The sequence below is a fragment of the Cryptomeria japonica genome, chromosome 3, assembly GCF_030272615.1.
Source record: "Cryptomeria japonica chromosome 3, Sugi_1.0, whole genome shotgun sequence".
NCBI classification, from domain to species: Eukaryota; Viridiplantae; Streptophyta; class Pinopsida; order Cupressales; family Cupressaceae; genus Cryptomeria; species Cryptomeria japonica.
Genome location: NC_081407.1, coordinates 367514870 through 367540020, shown reverse-complemented (window position 1 = coordinate 367540020; position 25151 = coordinate 367514870). Strand labels below are relative to the sequence as shown.

The 25151-nt window shown below is 37.4% G+C and overlaps 1 protein-coding gene across 1 annotated transcript in view; it reads left to right on the top strand.

Annotated features, from left to right (window-relative positions):
- Window positions 1-25151, top strand: part of LOC131053978 (uncharacterized) — a 32231-nt gene that overhangs the window by 6186 nt on the left and 894 nt on the right. Inside the window, exons 2-3 of the mRNA XM_057988545.2 lie at window positions 24654-24737; window positions 24878-24967. Of these exons, the coding sequence (XP_057844528.2) occupies window positions 24654-24737; window positions 24878-24967 (174 nt within the window). The remainder of the gene's footprint in view (window positions 1-24653; window positions 24738-24877; window positions 24968-25151) is intronic.

The window sequence follows — 25151 nt, the reverse complement described above, 5'->3', positions numbered from 1 at the left end:
CATTGGAGACATCTTGGATGTCTATCATGCCTCCTCCCTGAATTGGATCATCATCTTCACAATCTCTATCTAGGTTAATCTCAAGATCACCAACAAAGAATTTTGATTAATTCTCACTTGAAGCAATTTGTTCTTCGTTCTCTTTCTTGCTTGTTCCATCCTCTCTAGCCATTTTTTCATCTATGCATTTGTGATTGAGCTCCCAAGGACCTTTACATGAAAAACAAAGATTTTGTTTCCTCAATTCATTCCTACTAATTGGATACTTCCCTTCATCTTTCTCTTTTACCAAGAAATGTTTTAATTTATCACATTGATTGATTACGCTGCTGACCAGCTTATAAGCAGCAGTAGATATAACCATTTCCTGTTTATAAATAGCCAATATGAAATCAATGAGGGGCTCAAAAATTACATCACATTCATCAATGATTGTAATCATAGTGGCTCTCATGTAGTCGTGAATAGATTTGACATGATCTTTACTGATGGCAAAAAGGAAATGATAAAACAATTGAAAAATGAGATTATCACAACTACAGTCAATCATGACAGCACATGATCTCACTGTTGTTATCAATTCTAACTTCATAACCCTTTTCCTGAAAGAAGGACTCCTGATTTCACCTAACCCATCAAAACTGTAAAGACCTTAAGGTCTGTATGATCTAAATCTTTTTTTTGTAACTTAACTATTAAATTCAAAAAAACAAGCTGATTGCACAATATAGATTTGGGAAAAGAAACATTCACTACAAGGAACTCCAAATTGCTTATAGATCATTCATAGTGAATAGTGCTTATACCGATTCAGCATATCAATAACAAGTTTCACCTAGAAGATACAATTTCAGGAATCAATTTGTACATAAAACTGAATTGAATCTCTTAACAGCAGCAATTTAAAGTTACAGATTTCACAGAACTCAATATAGAGTTCTATGCCTTAGAGCGGTACTGCTAGTAAGAAACAAACTGATTCAAACTTGCTGTAGCTAGGGCCTGCTCTATGGCCTTTCTTCCTTCCTCCAGCCATCCTTCTTGCCTTGTTGATGCCAATGACAGCACACCGTAGAGGTGATCTCTTGGGGGTTTTGTCCCAAGATCCAACATGCCCAATGACCACAAAATATTCATCATGCCAAAAAAGAAACCAGAGTCCTCAATATAAACTCTCTTGGGGCGGTTTAGGGAACTGCCTCTAAAAAGAAGCCCTAGGGCGGTTTGCCATTAGAAGACAAAACAAATCTGATTTGGCCCCTTTCAAGAAGTTGGTTGTCACTAGAAGACAAAAAGCAAAATCTGATTTTCCTTCAAAAGTCTTGATTGTCACTAGAAGACAAAAAGCAAAATCTGATTTTCCTTCAAAAGTCTTGATTGTCACTAAAGACAAAAAAACAAAAGCTGATTTGGCCCCTTTCAAGAAGTTGGTTGTCACTAGAAGACAAAAAGCAAAATCTGATTTTCCTTCAAAAGTCTTGATTGTCACTAAAGACAAAAAAACAAAAGCTGATTTGGCCCCTTTCAAGAAGTTGGTTGTCACTAGAAGACAAAAAGCAAAATCTGATTTTCCTTCAAAAGTCTTGATTGTCACTAAAGACAAAAAAACAAAAGCTGATTTGGGTTTCCCTTCAAAAGTCTTGGTTGTCACTAGAAGACAAAAAACAAAAGCTGATTTTTCCACAAAAAGACAGGAGTGCGTAGGTGACAGCTAGCAGTGCCGTCCAAGACAGGTGGTCCCATTTCATGGGTTCATCATAGTACTCCCGTCCCCTAATTGCTTGACCTCAAACAATTTCAGGTTGGGGTGTTCGAAAATTTCAATTCGTTCCCAGGTTGCATCTTCCGGTGGTAGTCTCTTCCACTTGATCAAGTATTTTGGAATAGCTTTGTTACGTAATCTCTTCTCCCTCACATCCAGAACAGATTCAGGTTCAAGGATCAATTTTCCTTCATAGTCCAGCGGGGGAAGCTCCATGGACGGGTTGATCTGTTGTCTGAGGGCTTCTTTTAAGCATGCCACATGGAATGTATTTTGAATCTTGCTGTTGCGTGGTAATTCCAACTCATAAGCAACCTGTTCCACCTTTTTAATCACCTGATAAGGACCATAAAAGTGTGGTTTTAATTTCTCTTTTTCGTTTCCCTTCATAGACGATTGTCTAAAAGACTGTAACCTTAGAAACACCATATTACCTTCTTCAAAGGCTCTTTCTGTTTGATGTTTATGTGCATACAATTTTTGTTGTCTTTGTGCTTCTCGCAAGTTCTCTTTGAGGGCTTCTAGAATATTGTTGCTTTGCTGAATAAAATCCTTAGCACTAGGTGCTCTACTTCTAGTGAGAATCAGATCCACAAAGGAAGTTGCATCATAGCCGTACAATGCTTTAAAGGGGGACATCCCAATCGACATATGATAAGTTGTATTGTAGCAGTATTCCCCAAGATGTAGCCATCTGACCTAAGATGTTTGTGGATCTGTTACATAGTTCCGTAGATAACCTTCAATCCATTTGTTCACTATCTCTGTTTGTCCATCTGTTTGTGGATGATAGCTGGTATTAGGTGTCAATTTTGTATTTGTCAAACGAAATAACTCTTGCCAAAACAAGATGAGAAATCTGCTGTCCCTGTCAGTCACAATTGTTTTCAGCAACCCATGTAGTCTAAAGACCTCCCTAAAGAAAAGATCAACCACCTGAGGCGCCTGAAAGTCTGATGATATAGCATAGAAGTGTGCATACTTGGTAAGTCTATCAACCACCACATACAAGCAATCCTTTCCTTGGGCCTTGGGCAAACCCGTAATAAAATCCATAGATATGCTTTCCCATTTTTGGTTGGGAATAGGTAGAGGCTGCAATAACCCTGCTGGAAAAATATGCTCAGCTTTGTTTAGTTGACATTCCTTACATTCCTTTACATGCTGCATCACATCCTTCTTTAATCCTTTCCATAGATGGAACACTCACAGAGTACTCAGCGAGTTTTAAAAACTCGCTGAGTTTTTGAGCTCTGCGAGTTTTTACCACTTTTAACTCGCAACAAAAACTCGCTGAGTTTTTTGCAATAACTCGCCGAGTTTCTATAAAAAACTCGGCTAGACTAAAAAAAGAGACCCAAACATGTCAAAAAATTATCTATTTTTGTTTTTTCAGGTAAGTTTCATTCTCTTCATTAAAATCTATACATGAAATATAACATTTAATTATAAGTCTTTAAGTTATATTTCATGTATATATTGGCTGGATGTTTGAGAGTGGTTTTAGATCTCTAGGAGTTATAATCCAAATACTAGGTTTTAGAAGATCTTTTAATTTTTCAGACTTAGTCAAATTTCAGTAATCATTATGCTCCTATCAACATTCTCTCGCTCTCTCTATCTCACTCACTTTATCTGCCTCGAATTTTAGACCTATCTATCTCCCTATCACTCTTCCTCTATCCCCCTCTCTACCACACTCCATCTCACTCTCTCCTCTCTCCCCCAAGATCTAGACCTATCTCTCTACCCCTCTTTTTCTCACCATTAGACCTCGGCGAGGGGTTCTACTCGCAACCTAATTTTGGTGGCAAAGTTGGGGTGGAAATACTCCAAATCTCAAAAAAATTGTCCTCAAAATCTTATGTCAACCTTGTAGTTCATCCAGTTGTGAGCGCAATTAGAGCTTGTTTGAAGCCATCGACACGAAGAAGAGGAGTAAGTTAGCTCAAAAACGCCTCAATGAACTTGTCTTTGTGCAATATAATCTTCGATTGCACGTAAGGAAGGTGGAGGAAGTAGCAGGTGGTCCACTTGACTTGGATGATATAGATCCTTATAGTGATTGGACATCACAGGAACAACCTCCATTGTTTTTCGAGGATGACATGATTGATTTGGAGAGGCATGCTATGGAGGAGGAGGGGGGTGGATTTGGTTTCATGCTGGATGAGATTGAGGAGGAAGAGGATGAGGATGAGGAGTCATTGCCAGTGCCACAAGCAGGTGGAGACATAGCTTCATCTAGGATGGAGGATGAGCCAGCCATACCGAGTGAGGAGGCACAATTACGCCCATTGCAGACTTCTAAGACTAGACCCTCTAGTTTTACCTCTCCCCTAGTTTTTGCTAGAGCTGGGAAGAGGAAGTTTTAATTGTATTTTTTAATGATGTATTTACTTTTGGTTTTACAAAAACTATTTACTATTTTGCTCCCAGGCTTCCAGCCATCAGCATTCCTCATGAGGATGCGATTTTGTAGACACTTTGCATTTAAATATATCTAGAATCAGCTTGTTTCTTTTGTGTTATCATTTATTGACTCATTAGATGCATCTTCTCATTAAATTTTGCAAAAAAAATGCATTTTTTATTAATTTTAAGCGTGTTTTTAAGTTGTCGAGTTTTCTCGAGTTTTTCTCGAGTTTTTGCCTAGTTTTTTTCCCAGGGGCTTGGTGAGTCGAGCTGAGCCGCGAGTAGTCCAACTATGATCCTTTCCATGAGAAAGGCTCCCGTACTTGTTTATTCAAAGGAGGCACAAAATTCAAAGATACCTAACCTCATATTTCATTGGTTCACATTCAAAGATACCTAACCTCATATTTCATTGGTTCACATTCAAAGATAGACATGTGTCCAAATACTGTAATTATCTCATTAGCAAAAATGTAGTTTGTTGTAACAAACCCTAATTAGGTTTTTACGTTGTAAATCTCATCCATCGATTTGTGAATCAATTTGAGCCATTGTATTAAGAGCACTATGTAAGGCTCAGATATTATAAAGGTTAATAGTTAGTAGTTGATAGTTGATCAATAGACATTAGATAGCAAGTAGCAAGAATAAAAGTTAGAGTAGGAGGAGAAGGCAAAGATTGTTGACAAGATCTCGTTGTAAGAGACATTTTGTTTTCATTGAAGTTATGGTGAATTCTTTATGTTAATTCAACATGGTGCATGGTCTCTACTTCTCATTTGCTTTAAAGTTGGTTAGATGAATGGAAGATATCATTGTTGATGAATGTTGAAATTCTTATGTTCACACTACTAGTATTTCATTGATTGTGAAGTATCTTGGGTAGTCAATTGAACTCATTTAGCCAAGCTTAACTTCAATTGCTACTTCTTCATTGATATGGATTGCATCGATGGTGTCTATGCCGTTGGTAGTGTTGTCACGAAGGATTGTGCTCTGATGCTAAGCTGGGAGCTCAGCAATCCTGTGAAACATGGAAACACCTTCGAGCTTTTGGGTTGCTCATAATGAAGGTGAATCTCCAGATTATGGGTTGGCTCCTTTATGATACCTCCTGAAACTGAATTAAACTTGATGGGACTAGGGATAAAAAGATTGCTTAAACTGAAAACTATAACTATCAGGAGGTGATGCACCTAAAATTAGATCTGAAAAAGATAACTTGATTCGCAATCTGATTCATCAAAAGCTCTGATCTTCACAACTGAACCTAAAGTATGTAGCACATAAGCAATTTTTTATGGAGGCATTGTTTCTAATAATTTGTGAAGGAGACTATCACAACTCCAAAATACTGATATAATAGTTATGCACAACATATAACCTGTACTGAGCATACATTCTCTTACTCCACATTGCTTGAAAGCTTTAATTCATTCAATCACAACAAAGAGCAAGATGATTCAGAAGGACAACTTGCTGTTTTTATTCAATCTGAAAGGAATCACTGATACAATTTGAAAAAATGCTCTGAAAAACTGAAAATTTCTGAGTTACAAGCTGCTCTTAAGCCTGAAAGAGCTTTAAAAGCTACAATACATGCCAAAAGAAAAGCAAGAACTGACTAAAGAAAAGAGAAGAGAAGACTTTATAGAAGAGAGGAGCTTCTTCTTGACTGAAAGAAGTAACTGAGGTGAACTGTTCTGATCAGCATGTTGTCCTCGAACTCAACTCGAACAGGTGATGCCAATTTGGTCTTCTTTCTTGAAATCTCCATCACCTTGCATGGATGATTCTTCTTGGGTCAAATTTGGTGTAGAAGCATGTAAAAAGGCACTCAAAATTGATGATAACTAATTGATAATGTTAAAATAATATTAATATCTTCTATAATGGTCATCTTCTATTTTTAGTGGTCATCTTCTATTTTAAGTTGTCGACTTATTTAGCTTGTTAAGTTAGCTTTTTATTAAGTAATTAGCTTTTAAGCTTAATTTAGCTTTTAAGCTTAATTTAGCTTTCACATTTAATTTAGCTTTCACGCTTAATTTAGTGTTTAGCTGTTTAGTTTTTTACTTTAATGTTATGTTCTAATTATAAAACATCGTCTTGTAACCTCTATATATACGTGTGTATATCGTTCAATGTAATCATCCGACTATTGAATCATTCATTCAATTTATTTTTCATGGTATCAGAGTGGGTCAATGGGATTCTTTAAAGTTTGGCGAATTTTTTAATAAAAAATCATGGCCTTCTTTCTGGAATATTTTCCAGATTTTTTTTAATTTACAATTTTGCTTTTTTGAAAGCTTTTTGAGGGTTTCGAATATTTTTCATGGTATCAGAGCATGGAAATTAAAAATTTTGAAATTTTTTGTTATTAAAATTTTTCCAAGTTTTTATTGAAGAGATTTTTTTAAAACAGTTTTTTTTTAAAAAAAAGAGTAGATTTCTCTTCCTGGGCAGATTTTTTTTTTGCAGGTTGACAATTTTCCTAGGGTTTTTGCAATTTTCGATTAGGGTTTTGACCCTTCAGTTCAAGTCAAAATTTTATTTTGGTTGCAGATTCTTGGTGGATTTTTTGAGACCTCAACTGGGTTAGATCTGCATTCTGTTTTCAGATTCTTGGTGGGTTTTTCGAGAGCTTTTTGGGGTTGGTCTCGGATTTTTCTGGGTGCCTCGTTTTCCGCACCTTGAATTTTGTGCCAGCAAATTTGCCTTGGAATTTAAAAACAGTTCACAATTTTTGCTATTTCTATGGGGCGTTGGGATTTTTGTTGTTTTTTTGGGCACCATTTATGCTGTTTTAAGTGTGCAGAAAATTTTAATTTTTGGGTTTCTTCCAAACCTCGAAATTCGTGCCTTGGAATTTGTGCCAGAATTCTCCTATAGGGTTTCAGTTTTTTCAGCAGCTGCTTCTATTCCGATTTTTTAAAAATCAGATTCTTCTGTCTCTTGCTTTCTCTTGCTTTCACTCGGTTGACCTCATTCAACCTCGATTTCCGTGATGGCATCTTTGACCAACATCATGTCGGAACACAGTCAGAAGTTCAGTGGCCTCAACTACAACACTTGGAAACAACGCATGTTCACGATATTTGAATATCGTTACCTTTATCAGATTGATTTAGGCCAGGCTTCATCTTATAGGTCCCAGGGTTTTCACGATTTTTCTTGAAAAATTGTCTGTCGATTTTCTGATATTTTCCACAAAAAATCATGGGAGGGTTTTCACGATTTTTCCCTCAAAAATTGTTCGCAGGGTTTATAATTTTCCCCTAAAAATTATCTCATCTGTAATCCGCGATATTCACGCAAGGTTTCAGTTATCTGGGTTTTACCTTTTTTTTCCACAAAAACGATGATTTGTAACCTCAAATTTCTTGGTTTTTTGATTTTCTCCTCAAAATCGTAAATTCTCTTTTCGAGGGTTCCTATTTCAAGGTTTAGAATTTTTTCCTTAAAAATTATTATCTGTCATCCGCAAAGCTTGCGTGGGATTTCTAGGTTTTCACGATTTTTTCTTCAAAAATTGTTTGTTGGTTTTTACGATTTTTTCCTCAAAAATCATCTGTAATACGCGAAGTTCGCGTGGGATTTGTGATTTGCGAAGTTCTCTTGTTTTGATTGATTTTTCTCCTAAAAAATCGAGCTTTGTTGCAGTCAGTTTGGGTCGCACCTGCCAGGGCGAACATTTGCAACCGTAGTATCTTGCAGTCAGTTTTGGAGTTGGTACTCTTCTACAAAAGGGTTTGCTGATTTTTTCCTCAAAATCATTGTTTCAGGCTTCAGTAATTCGAAAGTGCCAGTTCTCTAATTTGCGTGTGAAGGCTACATTCGCTTGGATGGCTTTTGGTACTCTTGGTCATTTACATTCTGTAGATCCTGGGAGGGTTTTCGTAGCAGCAGAGTGTTCTTTGTATCTGTGATCATAACACCTGCAGTGTTTTCTGTAGGGTATTGAGTACGATAACCATTAGGGAGGGTGTTAAAATAATATTAATATCTTCTATGATTGTCATCTTCTATTTTTAGTGGTCATCTTCTATTTTAAGTTGTCGACTTATTTAACTTGTTAAGTTAGCTTGTTATTATGTAATTAGCTTTTAAGCTTAATTTAGCTTTTAAGCTTAATTTAGCTTTCACACTTAATTTAGCTTTCATGCTTAATTTAGTGTTTAGCTCTTTAGTTTTTTACTTTAATGTTATGTTCTAATTATAGAACATCGTCTTGTAACCTCTATATATACGTGTGTATATCGTTCAATGTAATCATCTGACTATTGAATCATTTATTCAATTTATTTTTCAGATAACAGGTTTAAGACTCCTCTCAACTCATGTGCCAGCTATGTGGGGTCTCTAACTGAAGTCTAACTGCTTCATTTGCTAAAAAATTGCTCCTTTTCAGGCCTTAACTGATTGTTGCATTGTAGACTCCACCTCTTGGCTGTGTAGCTCACCTTAAGTGACTCTTGAACTGCTCTTGTGATTTGCATTGAGATTGTGACGGCTTAGAAAAGTTTAATACTCTGTCTTTACAATCCTCTTGCTTTTGGGACATTTCATGCACTTTTTAACTGTTTCTGAGCTGAAATCTTCATCCCTTCATTAATATGACTGTCAGTATTTCTTTATTCCTTTGAACTGTCAAACTCTGCTCTTTACCGTTTTAATGAATCTTGGATGCTCTATGAGCTGGAAGATACCTATGTTTTAGTGACTGCTGGTAAAGGTGCCATGAGGACTGTCTTTTGTGCCTTGATTGCATGGATGCTTTTGCTCTTAGACTGTCACAAAACATTATTGTCTATGAAAATACCACTTCCCTTGCTGTTATTTCCTGTCTCTTTTCATAAATGCTCTGTCAAACTACTGTCATAACCATTGCGAGTCATCAGATACTGAGATGAATATTCTCTAACCTCTGTGATCAGGTCCTTGATCATTGTTTTATGTCGTCATTGAACACTGTTCCTCAATAGTGAAAGACATTTTCTCTGCCAAGAAAAGTTCATAATATCACTGTTACAATATTTGGTTCTTCACTGTTTTTTTACTGCTATATCACTGCTCATAACCTCATAAAACAAGAAGGGAGTGGCTTTACTTTTTGACAGTGCAGACCTCTGATTTGTCTTTTGAGCTTCTATAATGGACTGCTCTTTTTGACAATGATTGATTTGCATTCTTATTTTTGTTTGACTTGGAGGCTTATGACTGCAAATGATTCCTTGACTGTTCTTAATACTCCATTCATTTCCTTTTATGTCTTTAACTTCGTTCATGTATGAAGTTTTCTTTCAACTAAATTGCAGGCTTATGAGGTCATTAAATCCTGTGATTTTTGTGATCGAACCCTTATTCATTCTTCAAGATATTTCATTGTATTTTACTGTCCTAAGGATCTGGCATTGTCCTTGCTGTTACAAACTTGTTTTTGATTTGTGAGTCTTCTAATAGTATAAGACTGACCTCCACACTCTATGGTGAGTAATGGTATTATAACAAAGGAGGAAGACATTGCCATTGTATCATTTTTGCTCTGTATTTTGCTTTGCTTGATTACCGTATTCCTTCTTTGATACTTTCAAAGAGCTCAAAGATCTTTTGTCTTTTGACAGTAACCTATCACTGTGTTTTTCCCTCTTTGAAACTTTAGCATTTATTTCTGTCACCAATGAGGATACTGCCATCAAACTTACTGTCACTGATTTGTGTTTCAAGCTTGACATTGGTCTTGTTCAATGTTGTTGACTTCTCCCATTGCCTTACCTAAACCAACAAGCTCGCTCTTTCATAACCAAAGGCTCTTACAAACTCTCTAGCTAATGCATGGCTGCTTTGCATTTGATATCATCTACAATATATCTGAAAACACATAATCTGCTATCTTTATTTATGACGACTGTCAATTTCCTTTTGAAATGCTCTCCTATGAATTGAGATGCATTGACATCCAACGTCTTTGCAGACTTGAGCTCTTTGTCCTTTGCTTGCTCTGTGATGTTTGATATCCCTTGGAATTGTGCATATACCTTTACTCTGTGTCACACTTTGTCAGAGGACTGCATTTGTGCTGTTCTTATCATGCTTTTGATCATTATTCTTCTCATTGCTGCTCAATTGACCAAATTCTATGCATCTTACCTGTGACCTCATGAAGTTTGGCCATGAAACTTTGTTTCAGTAGTCTGTTCACTGCTCTCTTATTTTCATTTCATTTGGTCTGTCTTTGGTGATTGATCATGAGATCTTCATGCAGCTCTTCAAAACTAACAGGTCCTTCAAAGGTTCCTGGTTTGCTGCTATTCTGACAGCAGTGGTTCAGGTGATTGTGACTGTTAAGAAGGTTGCTATTTCACTGTTTTCTTTCCGATGCCCTCTATTTTTGTGAATCTGGGATGCTGGAACAGTGCCTTTTGATGCATTTTCATAGTGCCTTTGACACTTTGAGAGCTGTCCCTGTTGACTGCCATTTGTCTCTGAAGTCTTGGACATAGACTGGTAATCATTGTGCTCTCTTGCTGTCCTCATGATCACGCTGCCCTATCTTGGATTATCATTTCGTATTGACTTGTGGCTAAACCATTGAGTTGTCATTATTTGAAGCATTTTGCTCATATTGGTTTTCAAGCATGGGAACTTCATATATATGCTGCTCATACCTTCTTAATGACATTACACAGTCATCTTTGTGTAGGCTCTATTAAATCAATCTGCCATTTGATCTCTCATGAATGAATCTCTTCACCATTGTGCCTTTGAGTGCATTAGTCCCTATATGGTGTTCTGATAGGGCTTTTCCTTTTATCTCTGCTCTTTCATCATTACTAAAAACTGCTATTCTTTTGTTTATTGATGATTTCAATCATTCATGGCTTGATATAAACCCTAGAAAAACCTATCAAGACCCTAACTCTCGTGCACACACAAAACTATCTTTCTCTCTTAAAATGTAACAAGAGGTTTCAAACTAAGAGAGGTAGACTTATCTCTTTGAAGGATGGTGTGTTCGAGCTGCTCTGGGTCCAATGAAGTCTTACTCATGTGCTTTTCACTATCATTCTCTTCTTGTATCGTGTTCAAACTCTGAGATAACACAATTGAATGAGCTCCTTCTTCACAAGTGAACTGAAAGTATACACATGATATATGCACATACATGCTCCTCAAGCACTTGTTGAAGATCTGATAAAATATGTTGGCCATGAATAATGTGCATGCTGCTCTTGAAGATAGGAAATAAAGTAAAAACAGCCTGAAAACTCTCCTAACTCCACGTAAGACTCAGAAATGGCCTTTCTCTTTGAAATGCAATGTGGAGTTAAGCTCCATGCAATTTTTGGTGTGGGAGGTAGACCTTTCATTGCTATTTTTTCACTAAATGCCACGTTGAAACCCTGCTTTACTTTGAATTCAACTTCCCTCCAATACATGGATTATTTTATTTGGCTTGACCTTTTGAGAGCTCTTTACCAGAAATATAGGGATTTTTTATTGCTTTTTAAGATAAATTTGAATAAAACATAGACCTTATTAATAATCATAAAATTCTTTCCCTCTAAACTATAGGCTCTTTTTGACAAGTGAACATTTTTGACATGGAAGGCAAAACATAGGTAACAGGTAGTAATTTGAACATCATTTGCTCTTCTTAGAAGATTGTACTAAACTTTGTGGAGTTGTTACTTTGCATGGCAAAGCAAAGTCTAATTGAATTTCACTAAGTCATCCATAGTCTCTTGCATTCCTACAATTAGACTAGCTTTTTAAACCCTCATCCTTCTTAAATTTTTTTTAAGTAATGTAATTTCCACATTCCAGTAGCATTCAAGCAAACATTCAAGTATCAACATAAGTCCCCTTGTGATTCCAGCATATCACATCAACCATTGAGCTTATCCACACGTCAAGCCCTGACATTCTAAACCTTGGAATTATCCTATTTGATCATGCAGTTTAGCACTTGGGAGGATTTTGTTCAGGAGGGGATAAGATACTTAGTATTTTATTTTGTGTTTGAAGGTGTCATAAAAAACACATCAACAACAGAGTTGTAAAAGGACTGTGAGGCATGAGGAAATGCGTGTAGATGATTACTGTGAGGCATGAGGAAATGTGTGTAGATGATTAAGCTTTTGTAGAAGCTTGGAAGGCTTGCAAGGAACGATTTGTTTTTTAGAACTTGTATTATTTCATCCGAAAGGGATTTTGTTTAAGAAACAACAACTGTGCATTTTTTAGACAATAATGAGGATGACATTAATCAAAGAGTTTCATAGTGGTGGACTAGGTGGTCGGTTTGGATGTGATAAAGTGTGAACATTTCTAGGAGAAAGTTATTTTTGGCTTTTATATGCAAATATGTTAAGAAACATGTGGAGAGGTGCATAATTTGCCAGCATATAGGATCATACAAACGAGGTATTAGTACTATTAGAATAATATCTTCAGTATATTTGTTTCTATTATGTTTAATGGTCAATATATTGTAAATCTTGTATAATTAGTTTCTTTCTAATTCTGACGATCGTTTCTTGTTAGAAACATCATGTCTTGTAACTCTATTTAATGATCACTTTGATCATTAGTAAATACATCCAGTTTTTACCAAATACTTGTGTATTATGGTATCAGAGCTTAGGCATTAAAATTTTTTCGAAAAGATTTTTTCAAAATCTTTTTGAATCAATTTTTCAGTTTTCTAAAAACCCGCCTAGGGTTTTCCGTTAATTTTTTTTGTGCCTGTGTGTGTTGTCGTGGCTCAAGGGTCTGTTCATGACACCATCCCTTCCCATGCGACATTCGTGCCTCTTTTGGCTTGTGGTCTGTAAAAATTGTGACTACCTCTGTGCAAAATCGCGATTTTTTGCTTATGTTTTTCTGTCTGTGCGTGAGCCATGCAATTTTTCCCGTGCATGTTCTGCTCGTGCTCGTTTTTGCCTACGTGATGTTTGTTGCAGGTTGTATGTCTGAGCCGTGAAATTTTTGTGCTTTTGGGCAGCTAGGGTGGCACGATTTGTTTTTGATTCTTCGGCCTACGCGATTTCATTTTGTGTCTGTATTGTGCTGCATTCCGTCTAAGCCCGCACGACCTCAAGCTCTTCGTGTGTCCAACCTCCGTGCTCGACTTGCTTTCTTCTGTGCGTGTTATTCTCATGCAATTCTATTTTTCTGGCTCATTCCGCAATTTTCACAAACCTACGACATCTTTTTCTCACGCCTGAGTCGGTCTACAACCTTCGTTTCAGCTCTGTGACGCGATTTTATTTTAGCGACGACCATTTTCCGTCTGCAACCCGCGTTTGTGAATGATTTTTTGTGGGTTTCGGCATGCAATCTGTCAAAATTGCGACTCATTCCACTTCATGATCTGGCTGGTTTTTTTTTCAAAAAATAATTCTCCAAAATCAATGACTTGGGGTTTTTCTGGGTTTTTTGAAAACTCATCTAGGTACCTATCAGATTTTTTTTGGTCCTCTAGAAATACGTACATTGGGATCCGTGCCAGAAAATTTCTTCAATTCACCTCGAAATCAGTGCTAGTCTTTTGCCTTCATTTTCTTGCACGCGTCACATTTACGCTATTTCATGCATTTTTTGCCTCAATATTCGTGCCATCATCCAATCAACCAGCTTTGACCTCAGTTTTCAGCAATGGCATCTTTGACAAATATTTTGCTCGAGGGCAGTTAGAAATTCAATGGCAGAAATTACAACACCTGGAAACAGCGGATGCTCACCATTTTTGAGTATCACGTTATTGATCAGTTGGTTCTTGGAAAGGAAAGGTCACTCGTCCCTCTGCAGCAAGTCCTGACCAAACAAAGTTTGATGAACAAAATCGTGAAGTAGTCATGCTCATCAAGCTCTCAGTGACTGACGATTAGCTTCCTTAGATACCTTCCAGCAACACAGCTGCCAAGATATGTGAGCATCTCAAGACGTTGAAATGAGTCGTCTGATAAGAGCAAAGCCTTCTTTCTGAAAATATGCTCTTCTCTATTGTCATGGATGAGCGCAAATCCCTTCAGGATCATCTCAATCGGATCAAGGAAATCCGTGACCATTTGGAAGCCATCGGTCGAAAAATGGAGGAGAACATGGTCGTGATAACTCTGAAGAGCTTACCAAAGTCCTACGAGCATTTTGTCGAAACTCTCAACATCACCTCAACTGGTGTTGATCTGAAGTTCGCTGATCTCTGCGCTAAACTTCTGCAGCAGGATTGGTGGAAGCAGTAGTTCGGTAGTAGTACCATCTCATCCTCTTCAGAACAAGCATTAGCAGCTAAATCCTTTCAGAAGGATAAAGGCAAATCTCAACCTTCTCAGCCCTCTCAGCAGAAGAACTCTGCTTTGCATCAGAAGGCTCGAAGAAGAAAAATGTTCAGTGCAATTACTGCCATAAATTTGGTCACATGAAGCTTGAGTGTCGTAAGCGCTTGATTGCACAGGCTAAGCAAAGTAGTTCGCAGCCGAAAGCAAATGTAGCAGAGCACACGGAGCAGAGCGAGTCTGCGTTTTGTGCCTTCATGGCTAAAAGACCCGCAAACCAAGTCAAATCCTCTGCTTGGTATATAGATTCAGGTGCCTCACACCACTTCACTCATCGTCGAGATTGGTTCATTGATTTTCAGCCTTACTCAGATTCAGTAATTTTCGGAGGAGGGGAAGAGTACACTGTTGTCGGCAAGGGCAATGTGCAGATTCAGTCCGGAGGAAAGAAATTAATTTTCCTCGATGTGTACTATGTTCCAGGAATGGAACTCAACCTTCTCTGTGTTAGCCAAATTCTGAGACATTCTCCTCGGCTTGACGTGACCTTCAGTTCACATCAGTGTAGCATCATTGATCGAGAGACTCAGACAACTGTTGCTGTGGGTCTTGAGGATCATGGTCTTTTCATCCTAGTTGACTCTGGTGATTGTCAGGAGCTTGCCATGGCAGCGAAGCGCTCCTCTGTTAGTACACTCCGGTATCAACAATATGGACACTTAAATGTGCACTATCTTTCTCAGCTTGTTCGGGAAGATCTTGTGATCAGACTGCCAGTGATCCAGACCCAACACCTCGGAGTTTGCGGAGCATGTCAGGCTGGCAAACAACATCGGACTCCCTTTTCGGATGGCAATTCTTGGAGAGCCTCTAAGGTACTACAACTGGTCCATGATGATATTTATGGTTCTATGGCTACTCCTTCTGTTACTGGGTCCAGGTATTTTCTACTTCTTGTTGAAAATGTGGGTGTATTTTCTTTATCAGAAATCAGAGGTTTTTGCTGTGTTTCAAAAATTTAAAGCATTAGTAGAAAAAGAGTCTGGTAATAATATTGTAACTCTTCGGTCTGATAATGGGGGAGAATTCTGTTCTTCTGCTTTCTCCCATTTCTGTGAACAACATGGCATCAAGCGCCAACTCACTACACCTTACACCCCTCAGCAAAATGGTGTCGTTGAGCGGAGAAACCGCACGATTACCGAAATGGCTCGGTCTATGCTAGAACACAAGAGTGTTCCGAAGAAATTTTGGGCTGAAGCAGTTAACATTGCAGTCTATCTTCTTAATCGGTCTCCTACTGTGGCTGTGAAGAAGACTCCAGAAGAGGCCTGGTCAGGCCGCGAGCCCAAAATTAGTCACTTGAAGATTTTTGGCTCCACTGCCTTTGTTTGGATCCCCGATGCGAAATGCACCAAGTTGGATGCCAAGAGTCATAAACTCATGCACACCTGCTACAGTGATAATCACAAAGACTACCGATTTGTTGATATTGAGACACATCGTGTCATCTTCAGTCGGGATGTGGTTTTTGATGAGGGTCAAGGGCCATTTCAGCTCTCTCCTCCAGTTGTGGATTCAGAGGATCAGCCTTTGAAAGCTTCAGACTTGGGTGTTCGTCTTCCATTAGGTCCACCTGATGGGAGGGCTCCAACTGTTCCAACTCCTGCACCTTCACCAGTTACTTCTCCTACAGGATCACCTCGACATGCAACTACACCACCTGATTTTCTACAAGATTCATCCGATCTTCTGTTAGATGGACCTGATCTTGTTGCACCTCTTGCATCTGATGTTGGCTTTTCTACTCTTCGGCCTAAATGGTGGGCTAAGACACTTGCTGATCTTCATGATGTTGAGCTCATCGATGGTAGAACTGCTTGGCAAAAGAGCAAGCAACCTGATTATGTCAATTTTGCTCTCATGGCCAACATTCACAGTGTGTATGAACCTCACACATACACAGAGGCGAAAGGGATACCTGAGTGGGAACAAGCTATGGCAATTGTGCACCAGAGCTTGCTGGAAAATAACACTTGGGTTCTGTCAGATCTTCCTCCAGGAAAGAAACCCATTGGGTGCAAATGGGTCTATAAGGTAAAATACAAGGCTGATGGTATTTTAGATAAGTACAAGGCTCGTCTTGTTGCCAAAGGCTTCTCTCAGCGTGAAGGCATTGATGAGCACCATCAGATTAGTCCTAGCCATGGCAACTCAGTATTCAAGGTTGCCGGGAAAGAACACTAGGTGCTCAAACTGGTGAAAGCACTCCATGGCCTGAATCAATCTCCTCAGGCATGGTACATAAAATTTATAAGTACCTCACAGGTCAAGGTTTCTAGAGGAGTCCTTCTGATTCAAATCTGTATGTCAAGACTACTGGCAGTGATATTATCATTTAGGTTATTTATGTTGATAATATGATCATCACTGGCAGCTCAGCATCTTTGGTTCAAGGAATCAAACAGAATTTATGCCAGTCTTTTGACATGACTGAGCTTGGGCTTCTGCACTACTGCCTAGGTGTTGAGGTTTGGCAGCAGTCTCATGGCATCTTCATTTCTTAGTCCAAATATGCTAGGGCTCTGCTAGACAGGTTAAGAATGCAGGATTGCAAACCTGCATCTACACCTATGGAGAGAGGCCTGAAGTTGTCGGCCAAATTTGGTTCTTCAGTTGAGAATGAATCCGATTTCAGGCAACTAGTGGGCAGTTTAATATATCTCACCTCCACTAGACCTGATTTGAGCTATGCAGTCAGCTACATATCCCGCTTCATGACAACTCCTACATTAGAACACTGGGCTGCAGCGAGGCGGATCTTGCGCTATGTCAAGGGCACTTTAGACTTTGGTATCCTTTATGGACGAACCAAAGATCCCATACTCATTGGTTACACAGATTCACATTGGGCAGGCTCTGTTGATGACAAAAAGTCTACATCCAGATATGTCTTCAGTTTTGGCATAGATGCTATCACTTGGACCAGTAAGAAGCATCAGGCCGTAGCTCTTTCCTCGACGGAAGCTAAATATCGAGGAACAGTCAAAGCAGCTTGTGAGGCAGTTTGGCTTTGACGGATGCTTTCAAACATCCAACTGTCTCAAGCCGGTCCTACACCCCTCTTCTGTGACAATCAAGGGGTGTTGAAACTCGCAAAGAATCCAATCTTCCATGAGAGAACCAAGCATGTTGAGCTTCATTGTCACTTCATCTGCAAGCTGGTTGAAGATGGATCCGTGGACTTGCAGTATGTTCCTATAGAGGACTAGACTGCAGATTTCCTCACCAAGTCCCTACTTCCTGATAAGTTTGTTAAGTTTAGGGGGCTGCTTGGTGTAATAGATAGATTGACCATTAAGCGAGGGTATTAGAATAATATCTTCAGTATATTTGTTTCTATTCTGTTTAATGGTCAATATGCTGTAAATCTTGTATAATTAGTTTCTTTCTAATTCTGACGATTGTTTCTTATTAGAAACATCGTGTCTTGTAACTCTATTTAATGATCGCTTAGATCATTAGTAAATACATCCAATTTTTACCAAATACTTGTGTATTAAGTACCTAAGGGACTTTGTGAAGAATTGACTATGTATTTTGTTCATAGATTGCTAAGGATAAAAATAAGTAATGATTTGTTATTTGTTGTTGTCGATAGATTTAAAAAAATGGACACATTTTATTTCATGCAAGATCAGTGATGCTGCATGCATAGGAAATCTGTTTTGTAAAGAAGTTAAATTGCGTGGTTTCTCAAAGATCATAGCATCAGATAGAGATACTCAAGTTTTGGTTCACTTTTGGAGAATCCTTTAACATACATTGGGCACAAGTTGTAGTAGAGTTCTGCATATTATCAACAAATAGATGGTTCAACAAAAATAGCTACAAGAAGTTTGAAAAACATGCTTATAGGTTCAGCAAGAAATGAAATGAGTTAGTATTAGCACAAGATTTTTTTTTTTTTTGGTTTAATATCATGTAAATAGATTTTCTAGAAGATACTGTTTCAAATTGTATATTGAGGTCACCAATGAGTGAATGTTTGAAATTTTTGAGGTTATATATGTTGGAAATATTTTAATATTGTCATTGATGTCAAAAGTGAGAAAGGAAAGTTGTCATTGATGTTACATACAAATACTTTGTCCTTGATGCCAAAGATAAAAAAGATTAAGTTTGCTATTATCAATGTCAAAGTAAGAAGAAAGAGATATATGAGAATTGGCTAAGATACACAATAGTAGAAAATGAATAAGTATGCTTATAGTTTTGGAATTATAAAGAGGAGGCGAATATCTATACACAATATATTAAGTGCTCATTGCTGATTGAGTATTGACAAGGTAGCGGCTTACTATTGATGTCCGATAATATTGAACATTGCATATATCTGGCCAAACATGACAGCGACCTCATAAAAAGAATTATTGAGTATTGCCGACTTCATGTATTAGTGAATAACCCAATAAAGACTGCATTATTGATTTCATCTATGATCGAGAGATCACCATTCATCATACACGTGGCCTGGAGTCATAGCTGTGTAAGACTTGCATAATACACATGGCAAACTCATGATAATAAGGTGGGAATGTGTTGAAGACAAATAATTGCTGACTGTCGCCTCAGATTGAAGCCATGTAAAGAGAAACTAATGCAACGATGTCAAACATACTGAGCAGCGACAGCATATTGAAGATTTGATTAAGACAAGCAATGGCGAATTAAGACAACTGCTATGGTGGGTATTGTTTATGGATCTGTATTAAGTCAAGAGGACAATTTTCAGTTTATGAATGGTAGCGATTATGAAAGGCAGTGACTTTATTCATCAAAGTAAGGAGCGACTTCATTACAAATATAAGAAGATCAATATCGAGTGCATGTTGTTCCAGCTTTCTCACTGTGTAGTTTTTCCATAATGCAACGATCTCAATATACAAACAGTAAATAGCAGATATGGTCAACTTTATGAAACAGTTGACTACTACGCTCATGATTGAGACGGTAATGAAGAAAATACGATGATCAATATTCTATAATGGCAGCTATAGAAACCAAATAAATATTATGTTCGATGCAAGAATTATACTTGTGCAAACAGTGAATGATATAAATTGAAGATTAGCAAAAATGAATAAGAAAAAATTAATTTGTATAAAAATCAGTGACTGTTCAGTTAGACAAATGAAATGGTTTGTTATTTAGAAAACAAACAGCAGATGTGTAAATGTCTTAAAGAAGCAACAGAGACAGAAATTAAAGAATCAAAGGATGCCATTTGATAAAATCAATTCAACATATTAGTCAATACCTTAGCAATATTATACTATGTCGTTTCGGTGGAATCTGGAGATTCAAAGATATGCAAAACTCAGAAATATATATATCGTGTTAAGAAAATAGCGATTCATAAAAAGGTAAGAATTAATGATTAAGATAACACAGTTTATTAACGAGGTACGATTTGGAAACAGATAAGTTCGAAGAAATAACAAAAGCAATAACAGAATACAATCAGTTCAAAGTATAAATGCCAGTGTTAATAATGTCAAAGACTATATCCTTCGAAGTTTCGGACCATTGGTTTATCGAAGACTTATTCTATAAAAGGTTTGAATTACTATCGGTATTCATATCAATTAATAAGAACTGATTTATGTAAGCACCCATTTGAATAAACAAAATGTGACTAACAAATATTTTTAGGCACCGATTTGATTAATGGGAGTTATAACTAATAATTATTAATCGGTATCTAAACAAGAGAATACATGACTACTCACATGGGAGTTTAATGAATAGTTGTGTTCCTTCCGTTTGGAGATGAAATATGACACATATATTACTATTGTAATTCAGTTTGAATGTGTGTAAGGAGAACTGGTGTGGAGTGAGTTGTGTGTGAAATACAGGAAAATATTTGAGTAAGATATGTGGCGTGTGTGAAGAATTAAAAGATTATATATATATATATTATATATATATTCAGATCTGTTTATAATGAATTAAAAGAAGAATATTAAAGAGTTGGTATGTAATGAATATGTTAATAAGATAAGTAATATACTTGTGATTGAAGTTGAAAAAGTTTAAATTGGTAAAAATTTGTTGTTATACTGATTCACCCCCCCCCTCTCAGTATAACTGTGTGCTCTTCAATATACTACAGAACATATATGTTTTGTAATGATTACGTATTAATCTTACTTTTTAAGTCATACTACCTTTTATGCTAAGGCAAGATAAAATAAGAATTAGCTAAATTAGATGATTTTAACAAAATGGCTGGTTGGGTTTCTATTATGTGCTTGAACAATTCCCTCCATTTATAGAAGATCCTGCAAATGTTCGAATGGTTATGTCTGTCTACCAAAACCCAAGCCACAATTAGAGCCACAATATTGAGTACATCTTACAGGAAAATTTTCTCAGTACATAAGTGTGATAATAAATGGCAAGCAGCATGATGCTTAGATTGATACTGGAGCATCTCTATCCTTTGTAAAGAACAAGTTCTTAACAATTGGGAGCAACTGACTCAAAAAACTGCATACATTGCTTGTGATGTCCAAGGGAATGAATTCAGCTGTGACAAGTACAGTCATCAACAAGTAGTAGAATTGGAAGGAAAGAAATTTAAATGTGACTTCTTTGCCACAGATGCCTATAGATGTGCTATTAGGAGGAAATTTTATTGACAGATATACACCTTATGGTTGCACCAAGAAGAGTATCATGTCTACTTTGAATGGTGAAAAAATAAGTACTCCAAGACTTATATATGCATCTGAAAAATATACAGCCATAAGCAGGATCCAGACAGTTGAACCTCTACCAGAATTAAAAGCTGTTATTATTAAAGATGTCTGCTTAGAAGATCCTCAGAAATTCTGGGACAAGGAGATGCCAGAGATGGAGATCAAAATAAAACCTGATTCTAAGATCAACAGTGGGAAAAAGATACAAATTCCAGCTCACGACTATCCAGATATGCAAGAATGATTCTTTGGACACTCTGGTTTATTGTTCGGAAATAAACATCAAATTCCTTATTAATTAAGAATCCTGGATTAGAAGAAGGAATACCTGGATTTTGCATGAATACTCCGGGTATTTTCGTGCTAAGATAATCAACGACAACATTTCTTTCCCTGGGATATGTTGGGCTTCATGGTTGAATTGATTTAAATATTCTTGCCATCTAATATATTTCCTTGGACCATCCTTTCTACCATGGTCTTTTTCTTTGTATGTTAGGAATCTGGTGCAATCAGTTCTGATCATGAATTTCTTTAAATGCATCAGTTTTAGGGCAAATTTCTTCAAATTTTTAATGATCCCATAGATTTCTTTATCAAAAGAAATCCATTTTCTAACTTCTATTGAGAAAACACCACTAGCATATTTTGCAGTAAATTCTTTTCCATCCTTAACAAAACAAAGGTGTCCACCTCATGCATATTCTGAAGCATCTGTATACAAAATAAAGTCGTCAGTTGTCGGAACATGAAATATAGGTAGATTCTGGATCTTCTATTGTATCTTCTTAACTCCTTCATCATGGCTTGGTCCCCATTGTGGTTTCTTCTTCGTGAGAAATTGTTGTAATGGTTCTCTGTCAAAACCTGCACCTCGATAGAAATTATTGACATAATTTAACATTCCTAAAAATCCTTGCAGTTCCTTAGTATTAAGAGGAGGCTGGAATTCAAGGATCTTATTTTTAATGAGGTTGAACCTCAAGTTTTCCAGCATTAACAATCATTCCTAAAAATTTACTAGAGTTTGAGCACCATTGAATTTTAGAGAGAGACAAGACAATCCCTGAATTTAAAACTAGCTTATAAAAGATTTCTAGATGACACTTATGCTCATCAAAGTCTTTACTAAAAATAAGAATATCATCTGTTGAGACATGGACCAGCTAGGAATTGAACCTAGGACCTTCCATATGCTGTTGGAGTGCTCTACCACTGAGCTATTGGCCCTTCTTGGACCAGTCCATCGTCGGTCCGGGTGTGGCTTATTTCCAACACCAACAGCCCCCTTTAAGCCACACCTCTCGTGTGCTTGGGGCTCCTAGCCTGGACCTGGCTTTGATACCATGTTGAGACATGGACCAGCTAGGACTCGAACCTAGGACCTTCCATATGCTGCTGGAGTGCTCTACCACTGAGCTACTGGCTCCTCTTGGACCAGTCCATCGTCGGTCCGGGTGTGGCTTATTTCCAACACCAACACCCCCCCTTAAGCCACACCTCTCGTGTGCTTGGGGCTCCTAGCCTGGACCTGGCTCTGATACCATGTTGATGTTGTCTCTCTTTGCATAGGTTGATTGGTATTATTTCTCCTCAGGTCCCTAACCCTAGGCATCTTTGGCAAAAAAATGATATCAAATTTGTAGGTACAAGAAACCTAATTTTTAGGGCAAGTAAATCAATGTATACAAACCTTAGTATTGCTGCCAGGTCCTGTTGGTATACCATCCTTGGGAAAAATGGAAAACACCCGATTCACAATAAATGGAAATACTTCTTCCAGAATACTAGTCATTGCACACTTGAATTTGCAAATAAGTTGATTCGCCAAGACAAGAAATTCCATCATTTCCTTTGGCTCACTTTCAACAAGTAGTTGCTCCATTGCTTTTGGAAGATGAGGAAACACAACAATTCCTAAGGTGTCAACCATTCTATGAAGAAATGAAATGACCTTGCTCCTTAAAAGATTATATTTTGGAAATGCTCGGGGGAGACGATAATAGTATATCGTTTATGGTTGGGAGGGCAACAATGATGAGAATCATTGCCCGTGGTTAATCAAGCACACCCTATGATCATGTTGGTGTTGGAAATAAGCCACACCCGGACCGACGATGGACTGGTCCAAGAGGGGCCAGTAGCTCAGTGGTAGAGCACTCCAGCAGTGTATGGAAGGTCCTAGGTTCGAGTCCTAGCTGGTCCATGTCTCAACATGCTATCAGAGCCAGGTCCAGGCTAGGAGCCCCAAGCACACGAGAGGTGTGGCTTAAGGGGGGGTGTTGGTGTTTGAAATAAGCCACACCCGGACCGACGATGGACTGGTCCAAGAGGGGCCAGTAGCTCAGTGGTAGAGCAGTCCAGCAGCGTATGGAAGGTCCTAGGTTCGAGTTCTAGCTGGTCCATGTCTCAACATCATCTATATATACACATAGGAAATCTTCACAGCCACAAAATTTTTTATCCATCCTTTTCTTGGAAATAAGAAGCAGCATTCATTAAACCAGAAGGCATCACTGTCCATTCATAATGTCCAAAAGGGCAGCTGAATGCAGTCTTATATGGGTCTTCTTTCTTCACTCTGATCTGGTAGAAACCTGATTTGCAATCAAATTGAGAGAAAACTTTTGCATTAGCAACCTTTTCTAATAAATAAGTCTTATCTGGAATTGGATAAGGGAAGGGAATTGTGATTGCATTTAATGGCCTATAATTTATAACCATTCTCTTCTTTTTTCTTTATAAAACTAACTATAGAAGGCTTAGAGTTCGACATATTCTGCTGTTGGGAGGATAACTCAAAAAGGAGAATGTAGCTGTAATAGCTTCAAGTCTCCAATTTGGATATTTGGGCTTGAGATGTAAGATCTTTCAGTTCCATCATCTAGAAATGTGATGTTTGACAAAATCAGGCAGCTGTAGCATCATATTTGATGAAAGAAGGGTTGAGTTTGCTTTACCATGATTTTGCATGCTATATAAAACTTGAAAAATTTTCAGCCTGAGAAGCTTTCAGAGGCCTTTTCTTTGGGGGTATATATAACAAAGATCAAGCTCATATTTGTTTGGACAATTCATTTGTTTGGGAGGTATTTGAGGTTTAAACTTTAAACAGTTCTTTTATTTCTGTATATAGCGAAACCATCTGGTAGTTGAACTTATTTTACATTTGATGCAATTCTAGTTTCACCTTGTGAATGTTCAATAGAATTTTTGCTTTTATTTTTACTGTAGATTTGAAAACAAAGTTTATTTTCAGACAAACATTAGGGGAGATTTAGGTAAAGCTATTGCAGTAAACTTTTCTATCATACATGAATGTTGACACAAATGTGATACTAATATAAACACATTTAATTTATGGCTAATGTAAATTTCTTATGAACTTGCGTAAACTGGTCTCATATGTTTTTTTGTTTGATGCAGCCTATAAGCTTGAAGAAACTTGCAAAATATATAAATGCTGGTCGGATTGATTCTTCTGAATTGATTACAATGAAAACACTCAGGGTAATTTTCTAACTAGTGGTGAAGTAAACACCAGTTTATGTCAATCTTCATCCTGCATCATTCATGAAGTCTTGGGAAACTTTTAATGTGTCAAAGTCCATCTTTTTCTTGGATCCTTTTTAATTATGAAGCTACTCCAGGATTGTGGAGCTTTAGGAAAAAAGGTTGAAGATGGTGTAAGGCTGCTCGGTCGTGGGGCAGAGGAAATACGTTGGCCCATTCATATTGAGGTATCACTGCCCTTTAACATTAAGTTCAAGCCAGTAAAACATGTAACATCAATGGTTAGTTTATTGTTATTTTGAATTCATGCTATAAGCTGCTTAACTGATTCTTTTTGGCTGTACTTAAAAATAACAGTGGCTATTTATTTTCATTTTTTGAAGTTGTAATTTTTCATTTTTGCTGTAATAC